The 27,588-nt window shown below is 44.0% G+C and overlaps 1 protein-coding gene across 3 annotated transcripts in view; it reads left to right on the forward strand.

Annotated features, from left to right (window-relative positions):
* Positions 1-27,588, forward strand: part of DIP2B (disco interacting protein 2 homolog B) — a 240,773-nt gene that overhangs the window by 167,316 nt on the left and 45,869 nt on the right. For all 3 annotated transcript variants that reach the window (XM_062203679.1, XM_062203677.1, XM_062203678.1), the window contains 15 exons: positions 3,259-3,456; positions 4,611-4,702; positions 6,371-6,481; positions 8,744-8,867; positions 9,432-9,541; positions 12,597-12,699; positions 14,138-14,202; positions 15,720-15,813; positions 16,318-16,437; positions 19,453-19,567; positions 20,295-20,434; positions 21,005-21,141; positions 21,663-21,743; positions 25,063-25,190; positions 26,944-27,058. In XM_062203679.1, coding sequence (XP_062059663.1) covers positions 3,259-3,456; positions 4,611-4,702; positions 6,371-6,481; positions 8,744-8,867; positions 9,432-9,541; positions 12,597-12,699; positions 14,138-14,202; positions 15,720-15,813; positions 16,318-16,437; positions 19,453-19,567; positions 20,295-20,434; positions 21,005-21,141; positions 21,663-21,743; positions 25,063-25,190; positions 26,944-27,058 — 1,733 coding nt within the window. The remainder of the gene's footprint in view (positions 1-3,258; positions 3,457-4,610; positions 4,703-6,370; positions 6,482-8,743; positions 8,868-9,431; positions 9,542-12,596; positions 12,700-14,137; positions 14,203-15,719; positions 15,814-16,317; positions 16,438-19,452; positions 19,568-20,294; positions 20,435-21,004; positions 21,142-21,662; positions 21,744-25,062; positions 25,191-26,943; positions 27,059-27,588) is intronic.

The following is a 27,588-nucleotide window of genomic DNA, read 5'->3' on the forward strand; positions in this document are numbered from 1 at the left end:
TCCATCTTTGTAGTTACGGAAGGCTTCACAGAGGAAGTGGTTTAGGCAGCAATTGATTAATTCAGTTGTTTTTTAAAATTTATGGATGAAGTCATGATTTTCAGAATTTAATAGGGGAGGCCGGCGCCACGGCTCACTTGACTAATCCTCCACCTTTGGCGCTGGTACCCCGGGTTCTAGTCCCGGTTGGGGTGCCGTGTTCTCTCCCAGTTACTCCTCTTCCAGTCCAGCTCTCTGCTGTGGCCCAGGAGTGCAGTGGAGGATGGCCCAAGTCCTTGGGCCCTGCACCTGCATGGGAGACCAGGAGGAAGCACCTGGCTCCTGGCTTTGGATTGGCACAGTGCGCTGGCCATAGTGGCCATTTGGGGGTGAACCAATGGAAGGAAGACCTTTCTCTCTGTCTCTCTCTCTCTCTCTCTCACTGTCTAAGTCTGCCTGTCAAAAAAAAAAAAAGAATTTAATAGGGGAAAATGAGAGGGGAGTAGATGCAAATATGGATTAAATGAGAGTGGCCTTTTGATAATTATTAAAGCTGGATATTGAATCTGGGTAATGGATATACCTAACAGAAGCTCCCCACCAGCCGGCGCCATGGCTCACTAGGCTAATCCTCCACCTGCGGCACCGGCACCCGGGTTCTAGTCCCGGTTAGGGTGCTGGATTCTGTCCCGGCTGCTCCTCTTCCAGTCCAGCTCTCTGCTGTGGCCCAGGAAGGCAGTGGAGGATGGCCCAAGTGCTTGAGCCCTGCACCCGCATGGGAGACCAGGAGAAGCACCTGGCTCCTGGCTTCAGATCAACACGGTGTGCCGGCCGCAACAGCCATTGGAGGGTGAACCAATAGTAAATGAAGACCTCTCTCTCTCTCTCTCTCTCTCTCTCTCTCACACACACACACACACACACTGTCCACTCTGTCCAAAAAAAAAAAAAAAAAGATATAATAAAAAAAAAATCAAAAAAAGAAGCTCACCACCACCACCAAGATGTATTTATTGATTTGAAAGGTAGAGTTACAGGGAGAGACCAATCTTCCATCAACTGTTTCACTCCCCAGATGGCTTCAGTGGCTGGGGCTGGCCAGGCCAAAGCCAGGAGCCTGGAATTCCGTCGAAGTCTCTGACGTGAGTAGCAGGGGCCCAAGCATTTGGACCATTTTCTATTGCCTTCCCAGGCACGCTAGCAGGGAACTGGATCAGAAGTGGAACAGTAGGAACCAGCATTCATAGGATGCCAGTGTTGTTGGTGACAGCTTAACCTGTTTATCATAATGCAGGCCCCTAACAGGGGCTTTTATTTAGCTAGTTAGTTATTTTAAGATTTTTTATTTTATGTATTTGAAAGGCACAGCCAGAGAGAGAAAGATCTTCATCCACTGATTCACTCCCCAAATGGCCACAAAAGCTGAGGCTGGACCAGGCCAAAGCCAGGATCCAGGAGCTTCCTCCAGGTCTCCCATGTGGATGCAGGGACCCAAGGACTTGGACCATAGTCCCGTGCCTTCCCAGGCCCGTTAGCAGGGAGCCAGATCGGAAGGAAGTGATGCAGCTGGGACTCGTACTCGCACCGCTACGCCACAGCACCAGCCCCTATCAGAAGCTTTTATGGAAAGGAATAAGCCCATGTCATTCTGGCCTTGGTTCTGAGTGAGTGTGTGTGTGTGTGTGTGTGCGCGCGCTTGTGCGCCTCTCTCCACCCCCTGTCCCCATCCCTCATTGCCCTCATATTCCTTGAGGGCTTGGACTCTGCATTCTTTGCATAATTAGGCACTTATTAGGCACATGATAAATGTTTGTTCAAAGAATCTGAGCAGCATCTATTTTCTCAGTGTTTTTCACACCCTTGCACATAATTGGCACTCAGTAAATACTTGACATTTTCATGTGTAAATTACCTTTCCTGCCGTGAAAATGTAGAGATATTTTTGCTTTTTTATTATTTTAATAAACATTCAATGTAGTTCATTGTAGAAAAATTAAAAAGGCTTTAGTGTTTTGATCTGTATTAAGATCTGTTTTATATGAAAGACAATTAGAGAGAGAGAGATATCAAGACCTGTTGTCCACTGGTTCACTCCCCGGATGCCCTTAGCAGCTGCACTGGCCTGAGATGAAGCTACAAGGACATTATTTATTTATGTATTTATTTATTTTTATTTGAAAGGCAGAGTTACAGAGAGGCAGAGGCAGAGAGAGAGTGAGTGATATCTTCCATCTGCTAGTTCACTCCCTAAATGGCTGCAACAGCCCGAGCTGGGCCTACCTGAAGCCAGGAGCCAGGAGTTTCTTCCGGGTCTCCCATGTGGGTGCAGGGGCCCAAGCCCTTGGGCCATCTTCCACTGTCCATATGGGATGCTGGCACTGCAGGTGGCGGCTTTACCTGCTACGCCACAGCACGGCCCCAGGACTGAGTTTTATCTGTAGGAAAGAATATGAAATATGACCCACCTCTGATTCTTGGAATGATGTTAATAATCTAGCAGTTTTTCCCCAAAATTTAGTTTAATTCAACTAACACTGTTGAGCAATCTGTATGCAGTAGGCACTGTAGGCATTGGGGGAACAAGACTCCCCCTTCTCTGAGGAAGCTCGAAGCCTCTTGGGGCAGTGGTGTGAGAGGGAGCCCACAGAGTGACAAGCCATGCAGGAGCCTCAGAGCTCTGCTAAGAGCAGACTGCCACATGCTGGGGGAGCCCTCAGAAGGAGGAGACTTCTCACAGAATAGTTGGGAGTGGTTTGCCAAGAATGTGCCATTGGCGGTGAGTCCAGGGAAAGGTGAAGTAGGAGCCTGCCAGGAAGCAAAGGGGTCAGCTGTTTGAGAGGTGCACCAAGCTGCGGATACTGGGAAGGTCATGATAATGACCCTGCAGTGTAGCCGGTGTCGTTCCCATCTTACAGAGGAGGCAAGGGAGGTTCAGGTCAATCAGTTTGCCTATGTATCTAAACAAGTTTACTACAGTTGATGACATGGCTAGAAAGAAATTTGTCCTTTGTGTTTTTGTACATGGACAGGGATTGTCTTCATTGGCGTTGGGATTTGCTTGTTGGATTCAGCATGCTGAATGTGATTTTACAGTCAGGCAATTAAATGAGGCCAAGTTTATGGATTTCCCTTTCTAACATGTACTTTTCTTTTCTCAAAGTGAGTTTAAATGAGAAAAAGATGAAGAGGAAAAGGAGATCTAGTTGGAAATGGAGGCCTTGAGTTGTGTTACCTGGTGTTTGTCCTTATTCATCTTATTTCTTGTTTTTTTTGGTACAGTACCTCAGCCAGACCCCAACCAGCCCAAGCCCGAGGGGCGGCAGATGACGCCTGTGAAGGGAGAGCCCCTGGGAGTCATCTGCAACTGGCCGCCTGCCCTGGAGTCTGCCCTGCAGCGCTGGGGCACCACGCAGGCCAAGTGCTCCTGTCTGACTGCGCTGGACGTGACAGGCAAGCCCGTGTACACTCTGACTTATGGTGAGTTTACAGTGGTCCAGATCCTTCCTCCTCCATGGGAGTTCTTCAGAATGTCATGGGTGCTGTGTTTATCCTGGTGTTGGGCAGCCTCTTGGCATCATGTTCCCATAGAACTTTTCAGTTATTTAATGGGATCCTAGGTTCTAAGTAAAGCTGTTGCCAAGTATTTTTATTTGCTAAAGTAACATTTGCAAGCCAGCTGATACTGGGTAGAGCCAAAAGGAGAGCGATTTTGTAGATCTATTAACATTTTAACATTAGGAGAGGATTTTAGAAAAACATCTGGGGGCTGGCATTGTGGGGACCTAGCAGGTTAAACTAGTGCCTGTGGTGCTGGCATCCAATATGAGTGCAGGTTCAGGTCCTGGCTGCTCCACTTGCTATCCAGCTCCCTGCTAATGTGCCTGGGAAAGTAGCAGAAGATGGCCCAAGTGCTTGGGCCCCTGCACTCATGTGGGAGACCCAGAAGAAGCTCCTGGCTCCTGGTGACCATTGTGGATGTTTGAGGAACAAACCAACAGATGGAAGATATCTCTCTCTGTCTCTCCTTCTTTCTCTGTAACTCTGCCTTCCAAGTAAATAACAAATAAATCTTTAAAAAAAAGAAAAAAAATTTTGGTCAGTATTAAAGTTGTATGGTGAAAATTAGTTTTATTTAAAAATTGAAACATTATTTTATGTATTTTGAGAAATAGTGAACAAGTGAGAAATTTATATATGTACATACATATCTATATATCTATCCATCTATTGAAAGAGGGATGTCTCTCTCACTCTCTCCCTCTGCCCTTCCTTCTCTCCCTCTTCCCCCATCTCTCTCTCTCTCTCTCTCTCTCTGTGACTCTGCCTTTCAAATCAATCTTTAAATAAATGTGATCAGCTCATATCAAATTATTTCTAGGGATATTCAGATTATTTCAGAAAAGAACTTGAAATGTTGTATAAGCTAGGACAAACATCTGGTGATGATTTGTTTTTGTTGCAAGACAGAACAGGCTTTTGTAACTAGAATGGATATAAAGCTTTGTGGGGGTGGGGACTGCTCATCTGATGCAGCTTTGGGAAGTGGCCATTGTCTTAAATTTGCTGATGAACTGAATGCTGTCTCGCTGAGATAGGCATAAATTTTTTATATGACTGTTTTCTTTTTCCAGGAAAGTTGTGGAGCAGAAGTCTCAAGTTGGCCTACACTCTGCTTAATAAACTGGGCACCAAAAATGAACCTGTGTTAAAACCTGGAGACAGGGTAATTGTCTATTATGTACATTTTGGAGTTTTGCTGTACAACAGGAGATTTGTATTAACTCTTATTCTTGGTTCCAACCCAGGTCAGCCCACTGCTAGGTGGATGGTTTTTACATGCACAGACTGAGGGCCGTTCACACGGCTCTTTCTTAAGCTGCTTGTCTGTACACTCCTAAAGTGCTAACAAAAAGAGAAAGCAAAGTCTTTCTGGAAATAAGTGTTTTATATTTAAACAATACAACTCTGATTTTCTTCCCTTACGGAATGCCTCATGGAACCTTTTTTAAATTTCGCATATGTAGAATAAGATACCAGCTGTACAGTGGCTTTCTTTTTGGTGGACTCATGACTGTAGACTCTCCTAAGCCAGCCTCTTAGAACCTCTTTGCATTGCTGCACAGAGCTTAAGTGTGGCTTTTTAAGTGTGACACACGACTATTTTCTTTGTCTCACTGAACACTTCAGGGACTACTTAGCAGCAGAGACACTGGTGAACAGAAGGAAATGGGTTGTTAAGTGGAGTTAATATTTTAACTCTAAAAGTTTTTTTTTTTTTGGACAGAGTGGACAGTGAGAGAGAGAGATAGAAAGGTCTTCCTTTTTGCCGTTGGTTGCCAATGGCCGCCGCGGTAGGCGCGCTGCTGCCGGCGCACCGCGCTGATCCGATGGCAGGAGCCAAGTGCTTCTCCTGGTCTCCCATGGGGTGCAGGGCCCAAGCACTTGGGCCATCCTCCACTGCCTTCCCAGGCCACAGCAGAGAGCTGGCCTGGAAGAGGGGCAACCAGGATAGAATCCGGCGCCCCAACCGGGACTAGAACCCGGTGTGCCGGCGCCTCAAGGCAGAGGATTAGCCTATTGAGCCGCGGCGCCGGCCTTAACTCTAAAAGTTTTACTAAGATTCAGAATTGAACTTATCTTGGGAGTGAGTTAAGAAAACTTGCAAGCAAAAGAAGGGAAAAGAAGAGTCTGGTGAGACAGATGTTAATCTGTGACTATCCCAGTCACCAACTCTGCAATGGTGACTTCTGTGATTTTTGGATTGGTTTTTCCCGTGATGCATGTGTGGTAGATAAGTTCATAGGTTTGAACATACCATGGAGGTTCTGCTGTTTATCTGTTGCTGGTGAATTAACTTCATGTTCATACTGGTTCCTGCCAGTGTTAAGTCTGTTAGCAGTGCCTTCGTACTAGAACACTTGGGTTGTTGAGTGAGTACCATGAATTATTTAAACAGTAGGAAACCTTACCATGGCCCTATGGCAGTAGTCAAGTCAGTCAGCATTTGTAGGCTCTCTCAGAGACCTTGGGCTTATCTTTCATATGCCATTCTGTCCAGAGAGACCTATTAACATTGATGATATTACTTTAACCCTGCACTAAAGTAAATTGCCTTAGACTTCAAAAGTAGTTACCACTTAAGATGAGTTGTTAACTGCTAAATCACCAATAGAATTAAGTGAAAAACTCTGAGGATAATGAGAAAGAGTTGCATGTACCTCCCCAAATGTGTATTGTAATCATGAGAGTGATGGAGCTCTTTGCTAGATGTTCGAGTCCTTTTGAACAAATGGTTATTGACTGGTTTGACTTACTGTTGGACATGACAAATACTAACATTGAAAGAGCTAATCATGTTCTTCCTGTTCTTGAATGTCATTATGAATTTTAGGTAGCCCTGGTTTACCCCAACAATGATCCAGTCATGTTTATGGTGGCTTTTTATGGCTGTCTCTTGGCTGAAGTGATTCCAGTGCCTATAGAGGTACCTCTTACCAGAAAGGTAACACTGCTAAGTTTAAGAGGAATGTAACCTGATGTAATGTAGCAGGCATGGGTTCTTGTTGGATCAGTCAACTCAGTCATGACATCAGAACAGTCTGACCATTTTCTGAAGTACTCAGCTTCACTTTCTAAACATACGAAAGGCTTATAAAAATTATTTACTAGGATCTCCTAGTGGCATGCAAATAATGTGTTTTTAGCGTAGTTAGAATTTTTTGTAGTATTGTATGTCATTTTGGGTGGTCATTTGGCAGTGGTCAGGACGCCATTTACTATACTTGCATCCCATATTAAAGTACCTGGGTTTGGGTCCCAGCTCTTCCTCCTCTTCTCCTTCTTTTTGTTGTTGTTGTTGTTGTTGTTGTTCTTCTTCTTCTTCTTCTTCTTCTTTTTTAATTTATTTGACAAGTAGAGTTATAGACAGTGAGAGAGACAGAGAGAAAGGTCTTCCTTTCATTGGTTCACTCCCCAAATGGCCGCCACAGCCGACGTTGCACTGATCTGAAGCCAGGAGCTAGGAGCTTCTTCCTGGTTTCCCATGTGGGTGCAGGGGCCCAAGCACTTGGGCCATCCTCCCTCCACTGCCCTCCTGGGCCACAGCAGAGAGCTGGATTGGAAGAGGAGCAACCAGGACTAGAACCGGCGCCCATATGGGATGCGGGTGCTGCAGGCAGAGGATTAACCAAGTGAGCCACGGCGCCAGCCCTCTTCTTTTTTTTAAATGATAAGTAAATCTTTATTTGAAAGGCAGAGTTACAGAGAGAGAGAAAGACAGATCTTCTCTCCGCTGGTTCACTTCCCAAACGGCCACAATGGCCAGAGCAGGGCCAGGCCAAAGCCAAGAGCCAGGAGCTTCTTCCAGGTCTCCATATGGGTGCAGGGCCCCAAGCACATGGGCTATCCTGGTGCTGCTTTCCCAGGCACATTAACAAGGAGCTGGATCGGAAGTAGAGCAGTTGGGACTTGAACTGGCGCCCATATGGGATGCTGGCATCGCAGGTAGTGGCTTTACTGCTACACCACAGCGCCTGCCCCACTACTATAGATTTTTGACAACACATCAGCCCTATGAAACAAGGCCTATGTATCACATTCCTGTGTTTCAATGATTTCTCCAGGAGCTGTTTGACTCTAAATTTCTCTTACAGTTTATTACTGAGAGTTGGTGTCAAAGGTGAATTTTTGGTGGAGAATATGGATTTGTAAGAAATTATTTTCTGAGAAGAATAAAAAAGAAATTGGTGGGGGCCAGTGTTGTGGCACAGCAGGTTAATCTGCTGCTTGTAATGATGTCTTCCTATGTCAGAGTGCTGGTTTTGAGTCCTGATACTCCACTTCTGAACAGCTTCCTGCTGATGCATCTGGGAAGGAAACAGAATATGGCCCAACTACTTGGGCCTCCGAAACCCATGTGGAGACCCACATATAGTCCCAGGCTCCTGGCTTGAGCCTGGACCAGCCCTGGCTGTTGGGACCATTTGGGAGTGAATCAGTAGATGGAAGAACTAACTCTCTCTCTCAAATATATAAATAAATGAATGAATAAATAATATCTGTCTATCTCAAAACAAACAAACAAAAAACCTCAACCAAATAAATTGGTAGCATCCCTGAAACTCTAGTTCATTGGATGTAGCATCTCATATAAACTCTTAACATGACAGGGTTGGTATGGCTTCATAGTTATGCTTTTAAGGTGACATTTTAATGGTACTATTTTAGATTGTATCTTTTGCTTTTTGCTGTTATTTTTATTGCTGTTTTTTAGGCCTCAAATCTACCTCCTTTAAAATTGAAAAATAAAAAGAGTATATGGGTTTAGGATAAACTATGCATTGACTTTTAATATAAATTTGGACATTTCGTATCTGTTTATGTCATTTAGTTGTGACCTGAATTGCTTTACTATTTTACTTGAGGGTGGGGCTTAGAGTGAGACAGTTTGATCATATCAATGTTTATTTGTTTCCTGAAACTAATCTGAAAGAGACTCATTGCTGACTCTTGAATCAAACTGTCACATTTGGTTGATAGGATTTACCATTAGCAATGACAGGCTGATAACATACCTGGTTTGTACACGGAAATCATTTATTATAGAAATTATTTGGAAGAACATACTGTCCCTGGATTTTGACAATTGCCAGATACCGGTGGGGCTTCACGAATGTTACTCGCGAGTGCCAGAGTCAGCGTCAGGTCTGAGGCAGGGGGTGCTCACGCTCACTCCCCTACCCTGCTCATTATCTTCTCTCCATAGGATGCTGGAGGTCAGCAGATTGGCTTCTTGCTAGGAAGCTGTGGTATCGCCTTAGCTCTTACCAGCGAAGTCTGTCTGAAAGGGCTGCCAAAAACCCAGAATGGAGAAATCGTACAGTTTAAAGGTCAGTGTCATTTATTCCTGAAATATCAGTGCTGAGTCCTTTAGTTAGCATTTTAATTTACAATAGCAAAGCATGTCACGTATGTTTTTATTTAATTCTCACAGTGTTATCACGTAGGCACCATTATTACCCCGTTTTACAGGTGAGGAAGCTGAGACAGAGAGGATGTGTCCCAGCTAATAGGTGGCAGAGCAGCGATCTGAACCCAGCTCTGTCCTTAATCCTTATGCTGCTGGATGGAAAGAGCTGCACTCTGTACATTAGCGCTAAGGGCCACATGTAGAGACAGAGGCTAGACCCCTAGCCCCATGTACTTCCACTGCCAAATGGACTTCCGGGTGGTTGAGGTAACGTCAAGACCTGGAATAGTGTGTAGAACGGTTGTGCTTTTGACAGAAGGCATAATTGTCTGGTAGAGCTTCACTAAAAGCTAATAAAATACAGTATTTTATGCATTATAAAATGATTTTGATTTAGTCTTTTGATATTGAAAATGACAAGTTGAGTGTGAACTCCTTTCCTGATAGCTTAGGCAATTCAATTTTTACTTTGGCTTTGATTTAGGTTGGCCCCGGCTCAAATGGGTTGTAACAGATTCCAAGTACCTTTCAAAGCCACCTAAGGACTGGCAGCCCCACATATCACCTGCTGGTACAGAACCAGCATACATTGAGGTAAGTCCCGGGGCTTTAGAACTTGCCTTCTCGTTTTTCCTTTGGCATTAGTTGCTGTCTTAACAAAACTGAAGACCAGCTTTTTGCAGCTCTGGAATTCTGGTGTTGGAAGGCCTTCCTACTTTGTGACATTTCCATCTTTGCAGTGGCCCCTTCTAGTTACTTTTATCATAAATACACATTCAGGAGAAAGCAGGGGTAGGCATTGATTCATGATTACAAAACAGTGCTTGGGACACCTGCATCCCATGTCAAGCTGCCTCGTTGCAAGTCCCAACTCTGCTTCCTTCTGGGAGACAGCAGATGATGACTCAAGTACTTGGGTCCCTGTCCTGTGAGAGATCAAGGTTGAGTTCTGGGCTCCTGCCTTTGGCCTGACTCAGCGCCAGCTGTTGTGGGTATTTGAGGAGTGATCCAGTGTTTGGAAGACTTTCTTTGTGTGGGGAGGAGTGTAGGGTGCATGTGTGGGTTTGTGTCTGCTTATCTGCCTGCCTTTAAAATGAGCAAAAATAAAATTTTAGAAAGCAAAAACAAGAGACTGTAAACAAATTAATCCTTCATGTGAGAGAGTCACGTGAAGACTGTAAAGAAGTCCAAAGGTTTACGAAATAATTTTTTCCCAGTTTAGAGGCGTTGGGAGAAAGACAATGACGAGATGGGGGAAAAAACTGTGCTTGGAAGGAACAGATTCAGCAGATGAAAGATAAAGAGCAAGAAGAAACAAAGTTAAGCCATGGCCTGCCACGAGGCCAGCATCCCATATGGGTGCCAATCTGAGTCTCGGCTGTTCCACTTCCAATCCAGCTTCCTGCTAACGTGCCTAGGAAAACAGCGGAAGATGGTCCAAGTATTTGGGCTCCTGCCACACCCAAATAGGAGAACCAGATGGAGTTCTGGACTCCTGGCTTCAACCTGGCTCAGCCCAAGCCATTGTGGCCATCTAGGGAGTGAACCAGCAGATGCAAGATCTCTGTCTTGGCCGGCGCCGTGGCTCAATAGGCTAATCCTCCGCCTTGCAGCGCCAGCACACCGGGTTCTAGTCCTGGTTGGGGCGCCGGATTCTATCCTGGTTGCCCCTCTTCCAGGCCAGCTCTCTGCTGTGGCCAGGGAGTGCAGTGGAGGATGGCCCAAGTGCTTGGGCCCTGCATCCCATGGGAGACCAGGAGAAGCACCTGGCTCCTGCCTTTGGATCAGCGCAGTGCGCCGGCCGCAGCAGCCATTGGAGGGTGAACCAACGGCAAAAGGAAGACCTTTCTCTCTGTCTCTCTCTCTCACTATCCACTCTGCCTGTCAAAAAAAAAAAAAAAAAAAATCTCTTTCCCTTTTTCTGTAACTCTACCTTTCAAATAAATAAATACATCTTTTAAAAAGATTTATCAATTTATTTGCAAGGCAGAGTTACAGAGAAAGAGGGAGAAAGAGAGAGAGAGTTCTTCCATCTGCTGCTTCATTCCCCAGATGGTCACAACAGCCACGGTTGGGCCAGATGGAAGCCAATAGCCAGAAGCTTCCTCTGGATATCCCACATGGGAGCAGGGGCTCAAGAACCTTGGCATCTTCCACTGCTTTCCCCAGTGCATTAGCAGGGAGCTGGATCTCAAACCAGCATCCACGTGGGATGCCAGTCACAGGCGGCAGCTTCACCTGCTGTGCCAAAACACTGGCTTCCCATAACATAAATCTTTTAAAAAAAAAAAGAAGAAAAAAGTTCTGCTGCATACTAGGCACCCAAATAAGAGCTTCAAATGCATTATCTCATTGAGTGTTCACAAGTATCCATTGAGATTGAGACTTTTATTAAAACTGCTTTATATATAAAAAGAAACTTCAGAGAACTTGAGTAACTGGCCAAAGGTCACATGATTGTGAAGCGGCAGAGGTGGTGCACAGGGCTGTGTGACTCTGCAGGCTACACCCTTGACAGCTCTGCACCCTGCCTGACACAGAGGCACAGAAGCCTTTTGCTAGATTAATGAATAAGCAATCAATAATTTCAAAAAGAAATGATTTTGTGGGGAAAATCACCCAACGTTGAATGCTTTGACTATGAAAAGGAAGAGAGTGGGCAGTAGGTGATGGGACTGTGTTGGATAGAAGCAGGACTGTTTTTATTGATGGCAGAGATCTGATGATGTTTCATGACAGATGACATTGGAGTATGTTTAAAGGACAAATACACAGGCAGGTAAAATACACAGCTTAGTCCACACCTCTCTCCCTGGTGAGTCAGTCTGTCCTCCTGTCCTCCCTAAGCCTCTGGTCACTGGCTTCCTGGTCTGCTCTCTCAAGAATTCTTCTGCTCTGACCATGAGCCGATGGAAGCTCTTTCCCTGTCTCTCAAACACACCAAAATACATTTTCAAAGCAACTTGAGTGGCACATTCAAGAGAAAACCCCAATTATAATCCAGTGCTTTCTAGATCTGCCCTGCCACACTGGGCAACTCCAACAGATGGGGACACATGTCACACACCTTCATCCCCGCAGTGCCATGCTCGACATGTGCAGCTGTGGGCTCTGCAGCAGGGATTCAGCAACTGTGGATGGGAAAGACTTGGGGAAGCAATTCTGTCTGCATTGAACTATTTATCTTGTCGTTATTCCTTAAACAATACGGTATCACAACCATTTATGTAGCGTATTATAAATCATCTAGAGGTGATTTGAAGCATCTGGGGAGAGGGCCTAGGTTGTATGCAGACACTGCCATTTCATATCAGGGATTTGAACACCTGTGGATTTGGTATCCAAGGGTGCTGTCGAACCAGTCCTCCATGGTACCAACAGACAGTTGTACTTGGTACTGTGTTTCTGTCACTGCAGCTCAAGTCTCCCTTTTTAGCAGCCCCTTCTCATCGATGATTAATCAGACGTTAAGTCTTTCACACAGAGTAAGAGTTTGGGATCAGGGTGGTCTTAAATATTCATATTTAACATGTTAAATTCAGCCCATTATAATGGCTTATCAGGGTTTTGGTTTGGGATTCTAATTTTGTCATTTGAGATAGACAATTTTAATGTGTTTTAATGTGTTTGTTGTTGTTGTTTTTCCTAGTATAAAACCAGCAAAGAAGGGAGTGTTATGGGAGTTACAGTGTCCCGGCTTGCAATGTTGTCTCACTGCCAAGCTTTGTCACAGGCCTGCAATTATTCTGAAGGTCAGACCTTATCCCGTGATTGCCCTCACTGTTAGCGTCAGATCTGTGTGACCATGAGCAGAGCGCTCTGTGATTGGGTTCTGTTTAATGACCAAATTCAGAGTGAAATATTCTAAGACACATTTCTTTGCTTGCTTTTGTTTTCTTCTTTTTCACAAATATGCTCTAACTTAAAGGAATTAAGATTCTGGGCAAACTGAGTATATAAAGCATGGTTTGTAGAGTACAGAAATAGAAAACCATGTGTTTATTATCTGCGGATTCTCAGGTGTCTGTGTCTTCCCATATATAAGGAGGTATACATTTGAGGTCAAACTAATTAAACTACTAAAAAGCATATGTTAAAACACAAGGTGTGATATTCTTTATTGTTGAACTTTTTTTATGTTGATAGATACTACAAACAACTATTTGCCTCACAATCATCTTTATAATATTAATTTCTTTAGTGTTTTATTTTCCTTTTGCAAAATAAAACAGGTTAATATGTGTTTATTATAGGGCAGCATTCTCATCTGGTTAAAAAAAAACAATGGGAGCAATCAAAATAAGAACTTAGTAGGCTACAACACATTTGCATAATGGATTATACCTTGTGACATAATACATTCTTGAGTATTAAAGATACGGGAAATTTGGCCGGCGCCGTGGCTCAACAGGCTAATCCTCCGCCTTGCGGCGCCGGCACACCGGGTTCTAGTCCCGGTCGGGGCACCGATCCTGTCCCGGTTGCCCCTCTTCCAGGCCAGCTCTCTGCTGTGGCCAGGGAGTGCAGTGGAGGATGGCCCAAGTGCTTGGGCCCTGCACCCCATGGGAGACCAGGAGAAGCACCTAGCTCCTGCCATCGGAACAGCGCGGTGCGCCGGCCGCAGCACGCTACCGCGGCGGCCATTAGAGGGTGAACCAATGGCAAAGGAAGACCTTTCTCTCTGTCTCTCTCTCTCTCTCACTGTCCACTCTGCCTGTCAAAAATAAATTAAAAAAAAAAAAAAGATATGGGAAATTTTTAAATATATTATCATTAAATGGGAAAAAATGGGATACAGGGCAGTGAAAACGAATTTTGTTACTTTATATAATCTGTGTATATGTAAATATGTCTAGAAGTATATGTGTTATAAAGACAGCAACGTTTTTTATTTCCTCTATGAAATACAATTTTTACATAGATTTTTTAAAAAAATTTCAAAATTCTAAAATAATCATTGATTCATTATATAATTAGGAAAAAGAAACCTCCTGGGGCAAGTGCCCAAGCAGTAAAGTGTCCTGCAGCTGGGACCACACTGCCCTATGGCCAGACCCTCCAGCTTCCAGAGACCCCAGGAACTTTCAGTCCTTTCTCTAAAAGCACCGAGTCGATTGTTTAGTTGAGGAAGTGACACGATTTTGCTATTTAACACTAAAGATGACTTCCTTATGTTTTTCTCTATTGTAGGAGAAACAGTAGTAAATGTTCTAGACTTTAAGAAAGATGCCGGACTATGGCACGGCATGTTTGCGGTAAGTGACTCAGAATTAGGACCTTTAGTATAAATTATACTTAAGATTAGGGCTAGCATAATATGTAACTAGAGCATCTCTCAGTACCTACCTGATATTTAGGCTCCCAAAAGATGGCTAGCATTTTTGGAGGACACCCAACACTTATGCAGAAGCTACATTGTGAGCTAAATAGGCACATGGAGATGTTTTCTGTACTAGAGGAATAGGTAGTGTTCTGTGGGTGTTGGAGACAGAGGACCCCTCTAGTTTTGGGCATCAAAGCAGTTTTTATGGAAGAGGTGACAGCTGAGTTGGACTTGGAAAAATAGGTAAGCTTTAGCTGTATTTTTGGGAGGGGGAGAGGGGAGATGGGACATTTTAAGTAGGAAGGCTCCCCTATGTGACATACCATTTTGGGGGACAGAGAAGAAATGCAGGATTCTGCAGATGAAAGGGGACTCGGGAGTGCGTGTGGTTCAACTGCCGTAATAGTGCAGGGGTTTCAGAAAGAGTAGAAGATGCAGGGGAAGAGGAGGAGAGGGAGAGGCAAAGGATCGCCTTTCACAAAGGACCCCCAGATTGCGGAGAGCTTTAGTCCTTGAGTGGACCTTACTTTCTAGCTCTTTTCTTGCCCATTTTCTTTGTGTTGGAAGTTTGAATACAGTGATGGGGATGGAAAGGGACTCTCCTTCCTGTGAGACAAGTGCAAGATGGAGAAGTATGAAGAACTAGTCACAATTACCATCCTTTTCTGAAACCAGAAGTTTGTCACTAGACCTAGAAACTTGAGGGAGGAAGGACATGGTATCTTACCATGGTTAACAAAATGGCCAGTCTAAGTACCAAGGCTTGGTTACTCTGCCAAGGCAATCTCTCCTTGGGGACAGAGCATCCTGGCTCTGTTTGGTTTGTGTAGCAAGAGACACCAAATTGCAGCTCCTCTTAGCATTAACAAAGCAAAGCAGAACCACCTGTAAGAAACAAAATTTTTTTCAAGTTATTTATTTATTTATTTAAAAGAGTTAAAAAGTGGGGAGGAGGTTCAGGTTCCATCCTGAAGCAGCAGATGGAACACCTCTCTCGCTCGCTCGCTCGCTCCCTCTGCCTCTCTAACTCTGCCTTTCAAATAAATAAATAAATAAATAAATAAATCTTTTAAAAAAAAGACAAAAACCATTGTAATATATAGCCACCCTGTGAAATACTATGCAGTGATTCAAAGAGCTGTGCAAATCTCTTGTACTGAATATATGCAGATTTAGCTCTAAAACAATGTAAGTGCAAAATGCCAAGTTACAAATGTATGAAAAGGGACTATAAATACATGGACCAGATGCATCACTGAGATTTTCTCTGGGGAGAAGCGGAAGGAACCAGGTTTGAGAGTGGGTATCAAAGGAACTTCAACTTTATAATTAATATTTCAGACTTATTTCAAAGATTGTCTGTTTGAGTATTGTATAACAATGTCAGTTCCATTTTAAAATGCAAAGTATGACTTAAGTATTGATTACATATGTTTCTTTGCCTTCCAGAATGTAATGAATAAGATGCATACCATTAGTGTACCCTACTCTGTTATGAAGACTTGTCCTCTCTCTTGGGTTCAAAGAGTGCACGCCCACAAAGGTATCACACAGAGCAGCTAACCTTAATTGTGTGACTGAACTAAGATGTCAGGGATTTTCAGGTTTCTCTTGTAGAGACACAGTCATGTGGCTTAGTGACTTAACAGATTTTAGAGTTCAGTTGCTACAGAATTAGGTATGTTGTCTTTTTCACCTCACTGATATCCTTTCTTGTGAATTGAGATGAATTCTCCTGAATCTGGCCCCAGAACTGGGTTTATTGAGTGCTCTGGTGTTCAGTTTTCATGGCCGGGCTACTGTGGCTTGTGCAGGTTGCAGTGAGCAAGCTGTGTGTATCCAGTCAGTTTAAAAGTGCTTTCTACCTCTAAGCAACTGGCACAGTCTCTTCAAAACCTTTTTTATTTTCCTTGAGTGAAGATTGTGATTCCCATATATATAAACATGTTTGATATTGTAGATACAGTATAATTTGATATAGTAAATAAAATACATACCAAGTTGAGGATGTGCATATATGTTAACTTTATCCCTGTTGAATTTATAGCCAAGGTAGCTTTAGTAAAGTGCCGGGACTTGCACTGGGCCATGATGGCACATCGGGACCAGAGAGACGTGAGCTTGAGTTCCCTACGGATGTTAATTGTGACTGACGGAGCTAATCCCTGTGAGTATTTCCTGAACGTGGCTCGGGAATTTCCTTTCCTTTCCGTTGGTTGGCTACTTTTTTTTTTTGCTGCCTTTTTGTAAGTTCTTTTTTTTTTTTAATAATACCATATATATTGAAATAAAATACACATAGTATAAAACCCATTAAATTGTATAAATCAGTGATTTTAGTTATTCCCCAGTATGCTACCATCACCATGATCTAAATTTAGAACATTTTCATTACTCAGAATAGAAACTACTACTGACTACCAGTCCTTCCACATTTCTCCCCAACACTAGTTACCACTGTTCTGCTTTTGTGTCTGTAGATTTGCCTGTTGTGGACGTTGTGCATAAATGCAGTTGTACTGTCTGTGGTCTTTTGTAATGGGCTTCTTTCACGTAATTTACCATTTTCTTTTTTTGTAAAGATTGATTTATTTGGGGCCAGCGCTGTGGTATAGGGGGTAAAGCTGCCAACTGCAGCTCCACCCCATACAGGTGCAGGTTCTAAAACAGCTGCTCCACTTCCCATCCAGCTCCCTGCTGATGCACCTGGGAAAGCAGCAGCAGATGACCCAAGTGCTTAGGCCCCTGCCACCTGTATGGAAGACCTGGAAGAAGTTCCTGGCTCCTGGCTTCAGACTGGCCCAGCTCTGACTGTTGCAGCCATTTGGAGAGTAAACCAGTGGTTAGAAGATCCCCCCACCATAACTCTGCCTTTCAAATAAATGAATAAAAAAATACATTATTTCAAAGAGTTACAGTGACAGAGAAAGATCTTCCGTCTGCTGGTTCATTCCCTAGATGGCCACAACAGCTGCAGCTGAGCCAGGTTGAAGCCAGGAGCCGGGAGCTTCATCTAGGTCTTCAAGTGGGTGCCAGGGGCCCAAGTACTTGGGCCATCTTCTTCTTTTCCCAGACCTTTAGCAGGGAGCTGGATCAAAAGTGGAGCAGTCGGAACTCGAGCCAGCACTCATGTGGGATGCTGGTGTCACAGACAGTAGCTTTACCTACTGTGCTACAAATGGCAGCCCCTAGTCTAGTATTTTCAAGATCTAGCCATGTTTTAGCGTATCAGTACTTCATTCCTTTTTATTGCCAGATAAAGCTCTGTTGTATGGATGTATTGCATCTTATTTATCCCTTCATCTTTTTATGAATTCTGTAAGCTTTTAAAACCATTCCTTCTTGTTCACTCATGCATATCCTTTTTCTATCATAGAATTCTGCATAATACTTACATAAAAGCAACAGTAAGAAGGTGACTTGATGTAACCCAGTAGACTTTATTTAAATTCTTCCTAGCAGCAAATCGAAGGAGTTTGCAAAAACTTTTAGAGATATTACTGTGTGTTGCAGTTGATTTCTCCACAATGTTGCAGTGGGTTCGTTTCTGAGAGGAGCAGTGTGGTGGGGGCAAGAGGCGCGGAGTCAACACACAGACCCCAGGAGTCGGGTGAAAGCAGGCTTGAGGCGAGCAACCGGCAGATTACAGTTGGTACAACAGCTTATATAGCCAAGACCAGCCAATCTGGTCAAGGGGCGGTCTATACCCCAACCAATCACAGCCTGTTGCCAGGCAGTTTCACATCCATCCAATCACAGCCTGTCGCCAGGCAGTTTCCAGAGCCATCCAATCACAGCCTGTTGCCAGGCAGTTTCCAAAGCCAGGTGGGTTTCAAAGCCATTCCTGACTAACTGACGCTCACTTGCCAGTGGCCACCTTCACATGGCCTTCTCATTCCACTACAACTGTGTTGTTACCTGCTTTTGCCTACAAACACAAAAACCCTAATCCTGCACATATTGGGATCAAGTAAAAAATTAAAAGCTGTGCTCTTTCCTAAGTGTGCTTTTCTCAATAGTCACATCATTCACCTTTTTTTTGTTTAAGTTTTATTTTATCTATTTGAAATGCAAAGTTAGACATAGAGAGAGAGGAAGAGACAGATAGAGGTCCTCTATAAGCTGATTCACTCCCCAAATAACCATAATGGCCGGTGCTGGGCTGAAGCCAGGAGCCAAGAGCTTCCTCCAGGTCTCCCACGTGGGTGCAGGGACCCAAGCACTTGGGCCATTTACACTGCTTTCCTAGGCACATCAGCAGGGAGCTAGATAGGAAGTAGAACAGCCAGGACGTGAACCAGCACTCACATGGGATGCTGGTGTTGCAGACGGTAGATTTACCTGCTGTGCCACAACACTGGCCCGTTCACCTTGGTTTAAAACACATATATGAGATAGACCTTAAGAAAAAAGCAAAGCACCCACTGGGGACACGTGTAGCTGATAATTAGATTAACATTAAACTGAAGTATTAAAAAAACAGAGTTACAGGCATACCATATTGGGGGTGCCTGGATTTGAATCTGTGCTCTGCTTCTGATCCAACTTCCTTCTAATGCACACCCTAGGAGATAGTATGTGATGGCTCAAGTAGTTGGATCCTTGTCACCTTCATGGAAGACTCAGTTGGAGTTCTTGGCTCCTGACCTCTAACTGGCCCAGCCCTAAAAGCAGACATTTGGGGAGTGAACCAGCAGATGAAAGATCTCTATCTGTGTGCAGTGTGTATATGTGTATGCCCCCTTTCAAATAAATAGAAATATTACAAAATATATAAAAGATAAGAAAAAAGGCAGAGACTGTCACACAGAAGAAGGTACAACTAAGGCAGTACTGTACTAAACTGCTTATGGTAATGACTTCAGGAAGCGTGCTAAATTATAAACTGGCTGCATCTTGCCTGCAGTGTTAGCTCTTATACTGATTTGTTGGTTTGGCAAGAGTTGCGTTATTCCAAGTTGTAACCTTAAATTTTGTCACTGACCTTTCATTGGCTGGGTGAACATTAATTTGACCTGGAAATATGTCAAACCATCTCACAGTCAAATTTTCTATGGAATTAATGATGTACACCGTGAGTCCTCATGAGAAACACATATGTCAGTTTTCCACTCTTCACCGATTTCCTGCAACATGGAAAACACAGTTTCAGTTGTAAAATTTATCTGTTCCACCTGCTTAGGGTCTGTGTCATCCTGTGATGCCTTCCTGAGTCTGTTCCAAAGCCATGGACTGAAACCTGAGGCCATCTGTCCCTGTGCTACATCTGCCGAAGCCATGACTGTAGCAATCCGCAGGTATTGTTCAGAGTGTCAAATACCCATGATGTATATCACAGCTTGGATGAAATGTGCAGTATTTACCAGGTGATAACAAAGAGATGCTAACTAGCTTTCTAATTCTAAGTCAAAAAGTCTAAAAGTAAAAATTACTTCGTAAGCATAGTTTGAAGCATCTCATGTATTTTTCCCACTCTTGCCCAAAGTGTATCTGGTAAATTAAAAATTATTCTCATCTCATATTTGAATTAGTTTTTTTTTTCCTGTGTTGTTTTTCTCCTCAGAATCCTTAGCATTCTAGACTAGAGATGGACTGCTGTCGATTGTGCTTCAAGTATGGAAAATAAGCTTCTCATATACCCAAGAACAATATAGTATTAGCAACTGATGGAAATTTGCTTTTTCTTTAAAAAAATTTATTTTATTTATTTGAAGGAGTTATAGAGAAGCAGAGAGATCTTCCATCTCTGGTTCTCTCCCCAGATGGCTGCAATGCTTGGGATTGGGCCAGGCTGGAACCAGGCACTTCTTCTGGGTCTCCCACGTGGGTGCAGGGAAGTGCTTGAGACCATCTTCCGCTGCTTTCCCAGGCCTTTAGCAGGGAGCTGGATCTGGATTATTCAGTATTATTGGTAGTGAAAAGTAACTGTTCTTTTGCTAGAAGAAATTTTTTTCCTTTCATATTCATCTTTTGCTCTTCATATCATTCAGTTTGCCATAGTTCATGGGTTCATTTTCTTTTCAGGCCTGGAGTACCTGGGGCACCTTTGCCAGGAAGAGCCATTCTGTCAATGAATGGATTGAGCTATGGAGTAATACGAGTCAATACTGAAGATAAGAACTCAGCTCTGACAGTCCAGGATGTGGGACATGTTATGCCTGGGGGTAAGTTTTTCCTAGAGATTTATCATTAAATAGAGTAGAACCCAATAAAATGAGAGATCCAAAACCAGGGCTCCTCATTTCAGTGCTTGACTGCTTAACTTCTCAAAGCCATTTGAACAGTTTGTAGTGATAATTATGGTGACCTCCCAAAAGTACCTGTACTGCATGATTTGTCAGCTGTGAGTTTCAGCTGTGCTTCTTCACCTGGAAATCTTGTGTTGAGTAATGCTTCAGTCACCTTGTTTTTACTGTAATTGCCGGGCCATTGGACTGGCAGAAAGAGTGGGCTGTTCCTGTGAGTGTTTGTATTTCATCTACCTAGGGGTAACACCTAATTCACCTAACCTGTTTCTGTGGACTTTGCAGTCATTTTAAATGTGATAAGGCTCTCCAAAATCTTTAAGTTTCAAATGCACCTGTGTATAGCATGTACTATTTTTAGCATTCCTGTTTGACATTCTTCATGCCAGTCAGTCAGTGCAAACCACTCCTGGGTTGGCTGGGTTAAGCTGTTATTTTGTAAAGGTTTTCCAGAGTGTCTGTTCCTTACCTGGATTTTCTGCATGTTAGGAATGATGTGCATCGTGAAACCAGATGGACCTCCCCATCTCTGCAAGACAGATGAAATTGGAGAAATTTGTGTTAGCTCCAGAACCGGGGGCATGATGTACTTTGGGCTTGCTGGTGTGACAAAAAATACATTTGAGGTAGATGATGTTAACATTTCACAGGGAAAATGTCTGGTGAGATCAGGATGCTATAGGGCAGATCTGCTGCCTGATGGGACATAGCATAAGGTTATTAACCTCCCTGTTTCCTTATCTTTAAAATATGGGTAATGCAATAGTCCCTCTTTGTCCCTGAGGGGTGTGTCCCAAGATGCCAGTACCAGATAGTACCAGACCCTGTAATTTAAGGTCTTTTCCGTATTAACTAAATATTTATCACATACTATGACTAACTTTTGTAGTTTGGGGTACAACAGCAAGACTAACATTCATTTCTTTTTTATATTAATATAAGTAAACACAAAACAGAGGATAAACAACAGATTGTAAATGCTATCAGATAAGGAAATAGAATTTCTGGGTTTATTATTCATATAATGTTAGCTTTTCAACAGCATGTATTGCTGTTGTAATTTTTTAGAGTAATAAGATGTTTTAAGAATCAAATACATTTTTGGAGGAAAATGAAAGTTTTCAGCTCTCTTTCTTTTGTCTTTTAGGTGATTCCAGTGAATTCTGCAGGCTCTCCTGTTGGGGACGTGCCATTCATCCGGTCAGGGTTGCTTGGTTTTGTAGGGCCAGTAAGTGGTGCTTTCATGATGCTTAAATGAGTTTAATGTTTATTGTTCCTGTTACCTGAGATCATTTGAAACCTTCAAATTAATACATTTTTTTATTTTCAGTATTCTTTTCACTTATCCTCACTGCCTTCTTTTATTTGATTACCATGATGCAGTGATTTAGAAGAGTGCTGGATAAATTTTCTTCAGTAAGAAAGGAAAACCATAATACATAGTGTGGAAAACATCTTCAAACAAATTATCAGCACTACGTCCAATGTAATGGCAAATCTTTTTGTAAAGTTCATTGATTTGAAAGGTGACAGAGAGAGAGGGGGACACATAAGACGAAAAATTCTTTTTTTTTTTTTTTTTTTTTTTTTTGACAGGCAGAGTGGACAGTGAGAGAGAGACAGAGAGAAAGGTCTTCCTTTTGCCGTTGGTTCACCCTCCAATGGCCGCCGCAGTAGCGCGCTGCGGCCGGCGCACCGCACTGATCCGATGGCAGGAGCCAGGTGCTTCTCCTGGTCTCCCATGGGGTGCAGGGCCCAAGGACTTGGGCCATCCTCCACTGCACTCCCTGGCCACAGCAGAGAGCTGGCCTGGAAGAGGGGCAACCGGGACAGGATCGGTGCCCCGACCGGGACTAGAACCCGGTGTGCCGGCGCCGCAAGGCGGAAGATTAGCCTACTGAGCCACGGCGCCGGCCTTTCTTTTTTTTTTTTTTTTTAAAAAGATTTATTTATTTATTTGAAAGTCAGAGTTACATGGAGAGAGGAGAGGCAGAGAGAGAGAGGGAGAGGGAGAGAGGTCTTCCATCTGCTGGTTCACTCCCCAAATGACCGCAACAATCGGAGCTGGGGCGATCCGAAGCCAGGAGCTTCTTCTGGTTCTCTCGTGCGGGTGCAGGGTCCCAAGGATTTGGGCCATCTTTCACTGCTTTCCCAGGCCATAGCAGAGAGCTGGATCGAAAGTGGAGCAGCCGGGTCTCGAACTGGCGCCCATATGGGATGCTGGTGCCTCAGGCCAGTACGTTTACCTGCGGTGCCACAGCACCGGCCCCAGACAGAAAATTCTTGCATCTGCTGATTCACTCTCCAGATGGTTGCCATGGCCCAGTCCAGGAGCCAGGAACTCCTTCTGGGCCTCTCTTGTGGTGGCAAGGATCTAAGCCCTTGGGCCATCCTCTGCTGCCTTCCCAGGTACATTTGCTGGAAGCATAGTATCTGGACTCAAACAGGCACTCCAGTATTGTAAGTAGCAACCCACTGCGCCCAATACTGACCTCCACAAATTATCTAAATGAAAACAATTTTTCACTCAGCAAGTGATGTTGATTGGCCTTGGATTAAAGTGACTGTTAGGGAGCCTGCATTGTGGTGAAGCAGGAAAAGTTGCTTCTTGCAATATTGGCATTCCATACCTGAGCACCTGTTGGAGTCCCTACTGCTCTGCTTCCAATCCATCTCCCTGCTGATGTACCTGGGAAAGCAACAGAAGATGGCCCAAGTGTTTAGATCCCTGGCACCTTTGAGGGAGACCCAGATGGAGTTCCTGCCTCCTGACTTCAGCCTGGCTCAGCCTGGGCCATTGTGGCCATTTGGGGAATAAACCAGTGGATGGAGGATCTCTTAAAAACTTTTAAAAATAAATAATAAAAGAGACAAGTAGGACATGAAAAGTCTGTTCTCGAAGAGCTCCTAAGTGTAATGACGAGAACAGAGGGCCCAGTGTAAATTATCCAAAAGAAGGAGTATTTATTTTAATTTCTTCCTCCCCATTTGTGGGGGTGGTTGAAAGGTGTAGGTTGGAGACTATCTCTGAGAAATAGTCTACACCTGCTCTGTGACTTCTCCACTCAGACCAGGAAGTTCACAAAGCCCTTAGCAGGCAGGCATCTGACACAGCACTTAGGGCACTGCCTGGGATACCCACATCCCATACTGGAGTGCCCAGCTTCGAGTCAGCCCCACTTCTGATCCAGCTTCCCCTAATGCGTACCCGGGGAGGCAGCAAGTGATGGATCAAGTACTTGGGTCCCCAACATGAGAGACTCAGATTGAATTCTGTGCTCCTGGTTTCAGCCTGGCCCAGCCCTGGCTGTTGCAGTCATCTGGGGAGTAACCAATGAATGGAAGATACACCTACCTACCTTTCTCCTTCTCTCTGCCTTTCAAATAAATTTTAAAAAACAAAACATCTCCTTTTAGCTGTTCCAGTAAGAGACCCAAAATCAAGCTTTAGCCATCACATCTGATTGCAAGAGAGAGGACAAGGTGTCATCCTGCCCTCTCTCTCAGATTCCCAGAAGCTGCTTTTCAGCACTTGTACTTACATCTGGTTGGTCTGAGCTGGTCTCACTGCCTCACCTAGCTGCAAGGGAGGCTAGATGCCATCTTTATTTTGCTCAGACATGCCTAGCTGACAATTCTTGTTCTGTGAAAGAAATGGAAAAGCATGTTTGGCGACTGACAGTGGCTGTTTCATCATCTTCACTCAGCAACACCAGAGCCTTGCCGACAGTGCTGGAAATGGCTGGTTCTTTTCTTCTGTCTGGGGTGGACCAGCAGCCTCTAGAGAAGAGAGCGCATGTCTTATTTACATAGCCCAGTCAGGATATGGCACTGCATTGTACTCAGTAAATCGTCAAGTGACAGTCACATGGAGATAACCACTAGATAATGGGATATAGGTAAATGGTTCAAGAAATGTATGAGGTCTGCAATGAATGAGAAAAGTTAATTTCCTGCGAGTGGATCTGGAAGCTTATTTATCCATTGATGCTTTTGGGGCTTTGATAGTGGTGTCCTGCTGCTCGATTACCTCCCTGGAAAAGAATGGTTCCTAAACCTTTCCTTATTAGCGTATTTCTAATATTGCCACATGGAAACAACATTACCCTTACAAACCTGAAACAGTTATTCTCATTTTAAAACCATTTTCATCTTCTCTTCCAATATTAAATAAATTAATGTTTTTCTCCTCTGCATGCATCCCATGAGTGGATGCAAAAGATGACCTACCACACAATTGTGGCTGGCGATGGAATTATGCTTGCTTGAACCCTAGTTGCTTTTGTTGTAAAATCCCTCAGAAGAATGAATATCTGCGTGACTTTCCTTATAATCTTTAAGACTTCACTGGTTGTATGATGCTGTTGATTTCCCTGCTGATTTCCAAAATGTCAAGATATGACATCCTTTTCTTTATGATCCATAAAATAATGGCATTATTAGCTTTCTTACATTTTTCTATGTGGCTTATTCAAGTCAGGAAGTAAAATATGTCTGTTTTACTACTTGAACCATGGAAGTCAAGATAAATTGTTGTTCCCTTTCAGGGTAGTTTGGTATTCGTGGTTGGAAAAATGGACGGATTACTGATGGTTAGTGGTCGAAGACATAATGCTGATGACATTGTTGCTACTGGATTGGCTGTTGAATCAATAAAGACTGTTTATAGAGGAAGGTGAGTAGTACAGTGTTCAAATTTAGCACTTCCAGTAGAACCTAAATAAATCTTCCAGGAAGATTTGAGTTGTATTCACAGATTCTCTTTCCCAGTGATTGGGTTGTCTTTGAGGCATAGAAGCAGCCTGGCTTTGAACATCTCTCAGTTGGGAGAACAAAACATAACCATATCTTACATGTCAGATTCTAGTTACTACTATTTGTTGAATCCCAAGGACCAAGGACAAGTTTAAAATATAAACTCCAAATTTATAGGATTAGGTAAAATTATAAATACATGGAATTTGATACATTCCTTTAATACAGAAGTAGTGGTGACATTCAGACTATTGGAGATAGACGGCTACTCTGTAGGAGTTTATATCTACCAATTATTTCTCTTCTTCATTTTTAACTAAATTATTCACACTATTGTATTGTGAAGATTGAAATAGCAGTTAAATACTAATTTCAAATTCTAGAGGCAAAGTCTGTCAGATATCTTTTTTCCTTGCTTATTAATGCAAGAAAAGGTATTTGCTACATATTTGAGAAGTTGATGTCTGTCTTAGCAGTTTACAACCACGGATATATATCTTCAGAACAACCTTGGTGTCCCTTTTGTTCTTGAAGAGGAAAAACTGATGAAACCAAAAAACAACCAGTTCCGGAAACGTGGCTTTTTGTAACAGTGTGGCCTCCTCCGATGCACACTGCATGGCACTGTAGACCTTCTGTTACATCCCAGCTCTCGGTGTCATGTAGCGGATAGATGTGCAGAAACGCATGCGGGTGGAAGGAGGGAGGCGAGTCAGGTGGCCCTGCTGGCATAGTCCACCCGCCAGTGGCTTCCCATTCTTTTGTGCATTCGTTCAGCAGATATTCATTGGGTGCCAAATATGTGCCACTGTTCTAGATGCCCTGGCTGCTGGAGTGAACAAAGCGGTCTCTGCCCTTGTGAAGCTCACATGCTCATTGTGGGAAACAGTAACCAGATAAGCAGGGACATGGCACCGTGTGAGAAGGCAATGAGTGCCGTGGAGCAGTACCTCGAGGGGGTGGGGGGCCTGTTGGTGTATAGCAGGTGCTCTGGGAATTCCTCGCTAGCAAGGGGACATTTGAGCGGAGACCTCACTCGAGACCAACCCCACACTCCCTCCCTTGGCCTCCCAGGCCTCCGCGAGCCGCCCTTGCCCGTGTCTGACTCTCCCTCCCGCTCTCTGCTTCACCACTCTGCTCCAGGCACACTGGCCTTCTTGCTGTTCCTCAAACCTGCCAAGCTCGTCCCTACCTCAGAACCTTTTCGCTTTCCGTTCCTTCTGCCCGGAAACCTCTTCCTCCAGATCTTCGCGCGGCTCGCGTCCTCACCTCATTCAGGTCTCTGCTCCAGTGTCGTCCTCAGCGAGGCCCCACCCCAGTCGCCCTGCCTCTGTAACACCCCGCACACCGCTCCTCCCTGTGCCCGCCGTCTACATTGCAACATGACATTCTTCTATATTGATTTGTCTGTTCTGTCTCTGACACCCAAGTCCACGAAGACAGGAACCTTGTCTTACTTACCTCTGTGTCCCAACATTCATGACAGTGGTGCTTAATACATGTTTTTTGAATGAATGAATCCTCATTGGATGGTAATCATTGTGACATTTTCTTTTCTAAACGACCCATTTCTGGGAGGTGTGGTGGGGACGTCTCTCTGTAATTCCAGTCAAAGCAAGCAAGTAGGACTGGCTGTGACAGGAGTCCTGATATGTGTGATCTGTCTCTCTTAGAATTGCTGTGTTTTCTGTGTCTGTATTTTATGATGAGCGCATCGTGGTGGTGGCGGAACAGAGGCCCGATGCTTCTGAAGAAGACAGTTTCCAGTGGATGAGCCGCGTGCTGCAGGTGAGCGCGCCCTGGTCCTTCGCTGCTCACGGGTGGCAGCCACTCCTGCCTTGCTCTTTTCTTGCACGGGTCCATTATGCCACCTTAGTTTTTCCTCTTGTCCATCAACACTCAAATATTCTTGGTATTGTTAGCAAAATCAGATGCTTAATGCCATTTCTCCTGGAGGACCACTAAATATCCTTCTACTCAGCTTGCCAGGAACAACTGAATTGGCTTGCCTCAGCAAATTCTTTTTTTTTTTTTTAAGATTTACTTATCTATTTGAAAAAGTTACATAGAGAAGGAGAAGCAGAGAGAGAGGGAGAGAGATTGGTCTTCCATCTGCTGCTTCACTCCCCCATTGTCCAGAACAGCCAGAGCTGCACCGATCTGAAGCCAGGAGCCCAGAGCTTCCTCCGGGTCTCCCACATGGGTGCAGAGGCCCAAGCACTTGGGCCATCTTCTACTGCTTTCCCAGGCCATACCAGAGAGCTGGATTGGAAGTGAAGCAGCTGGGACACCAACTGGCGCCCAGATGGGATGCCAGC

This window comes from Lepus europaeus, chromosome 10 (genome assembly GCF_033115175.1).
Source record: "Lepus europaeus isolate LE1 chromosome 10, mLepTim1.pri, whole genome shotgun sequence".
Taxonomy (NCBI): Eukaryota; Metazoa; Chordata; class Mammalia; order Lagomorpha; family Leporidae; genus Lepus; species Lepus europaeus.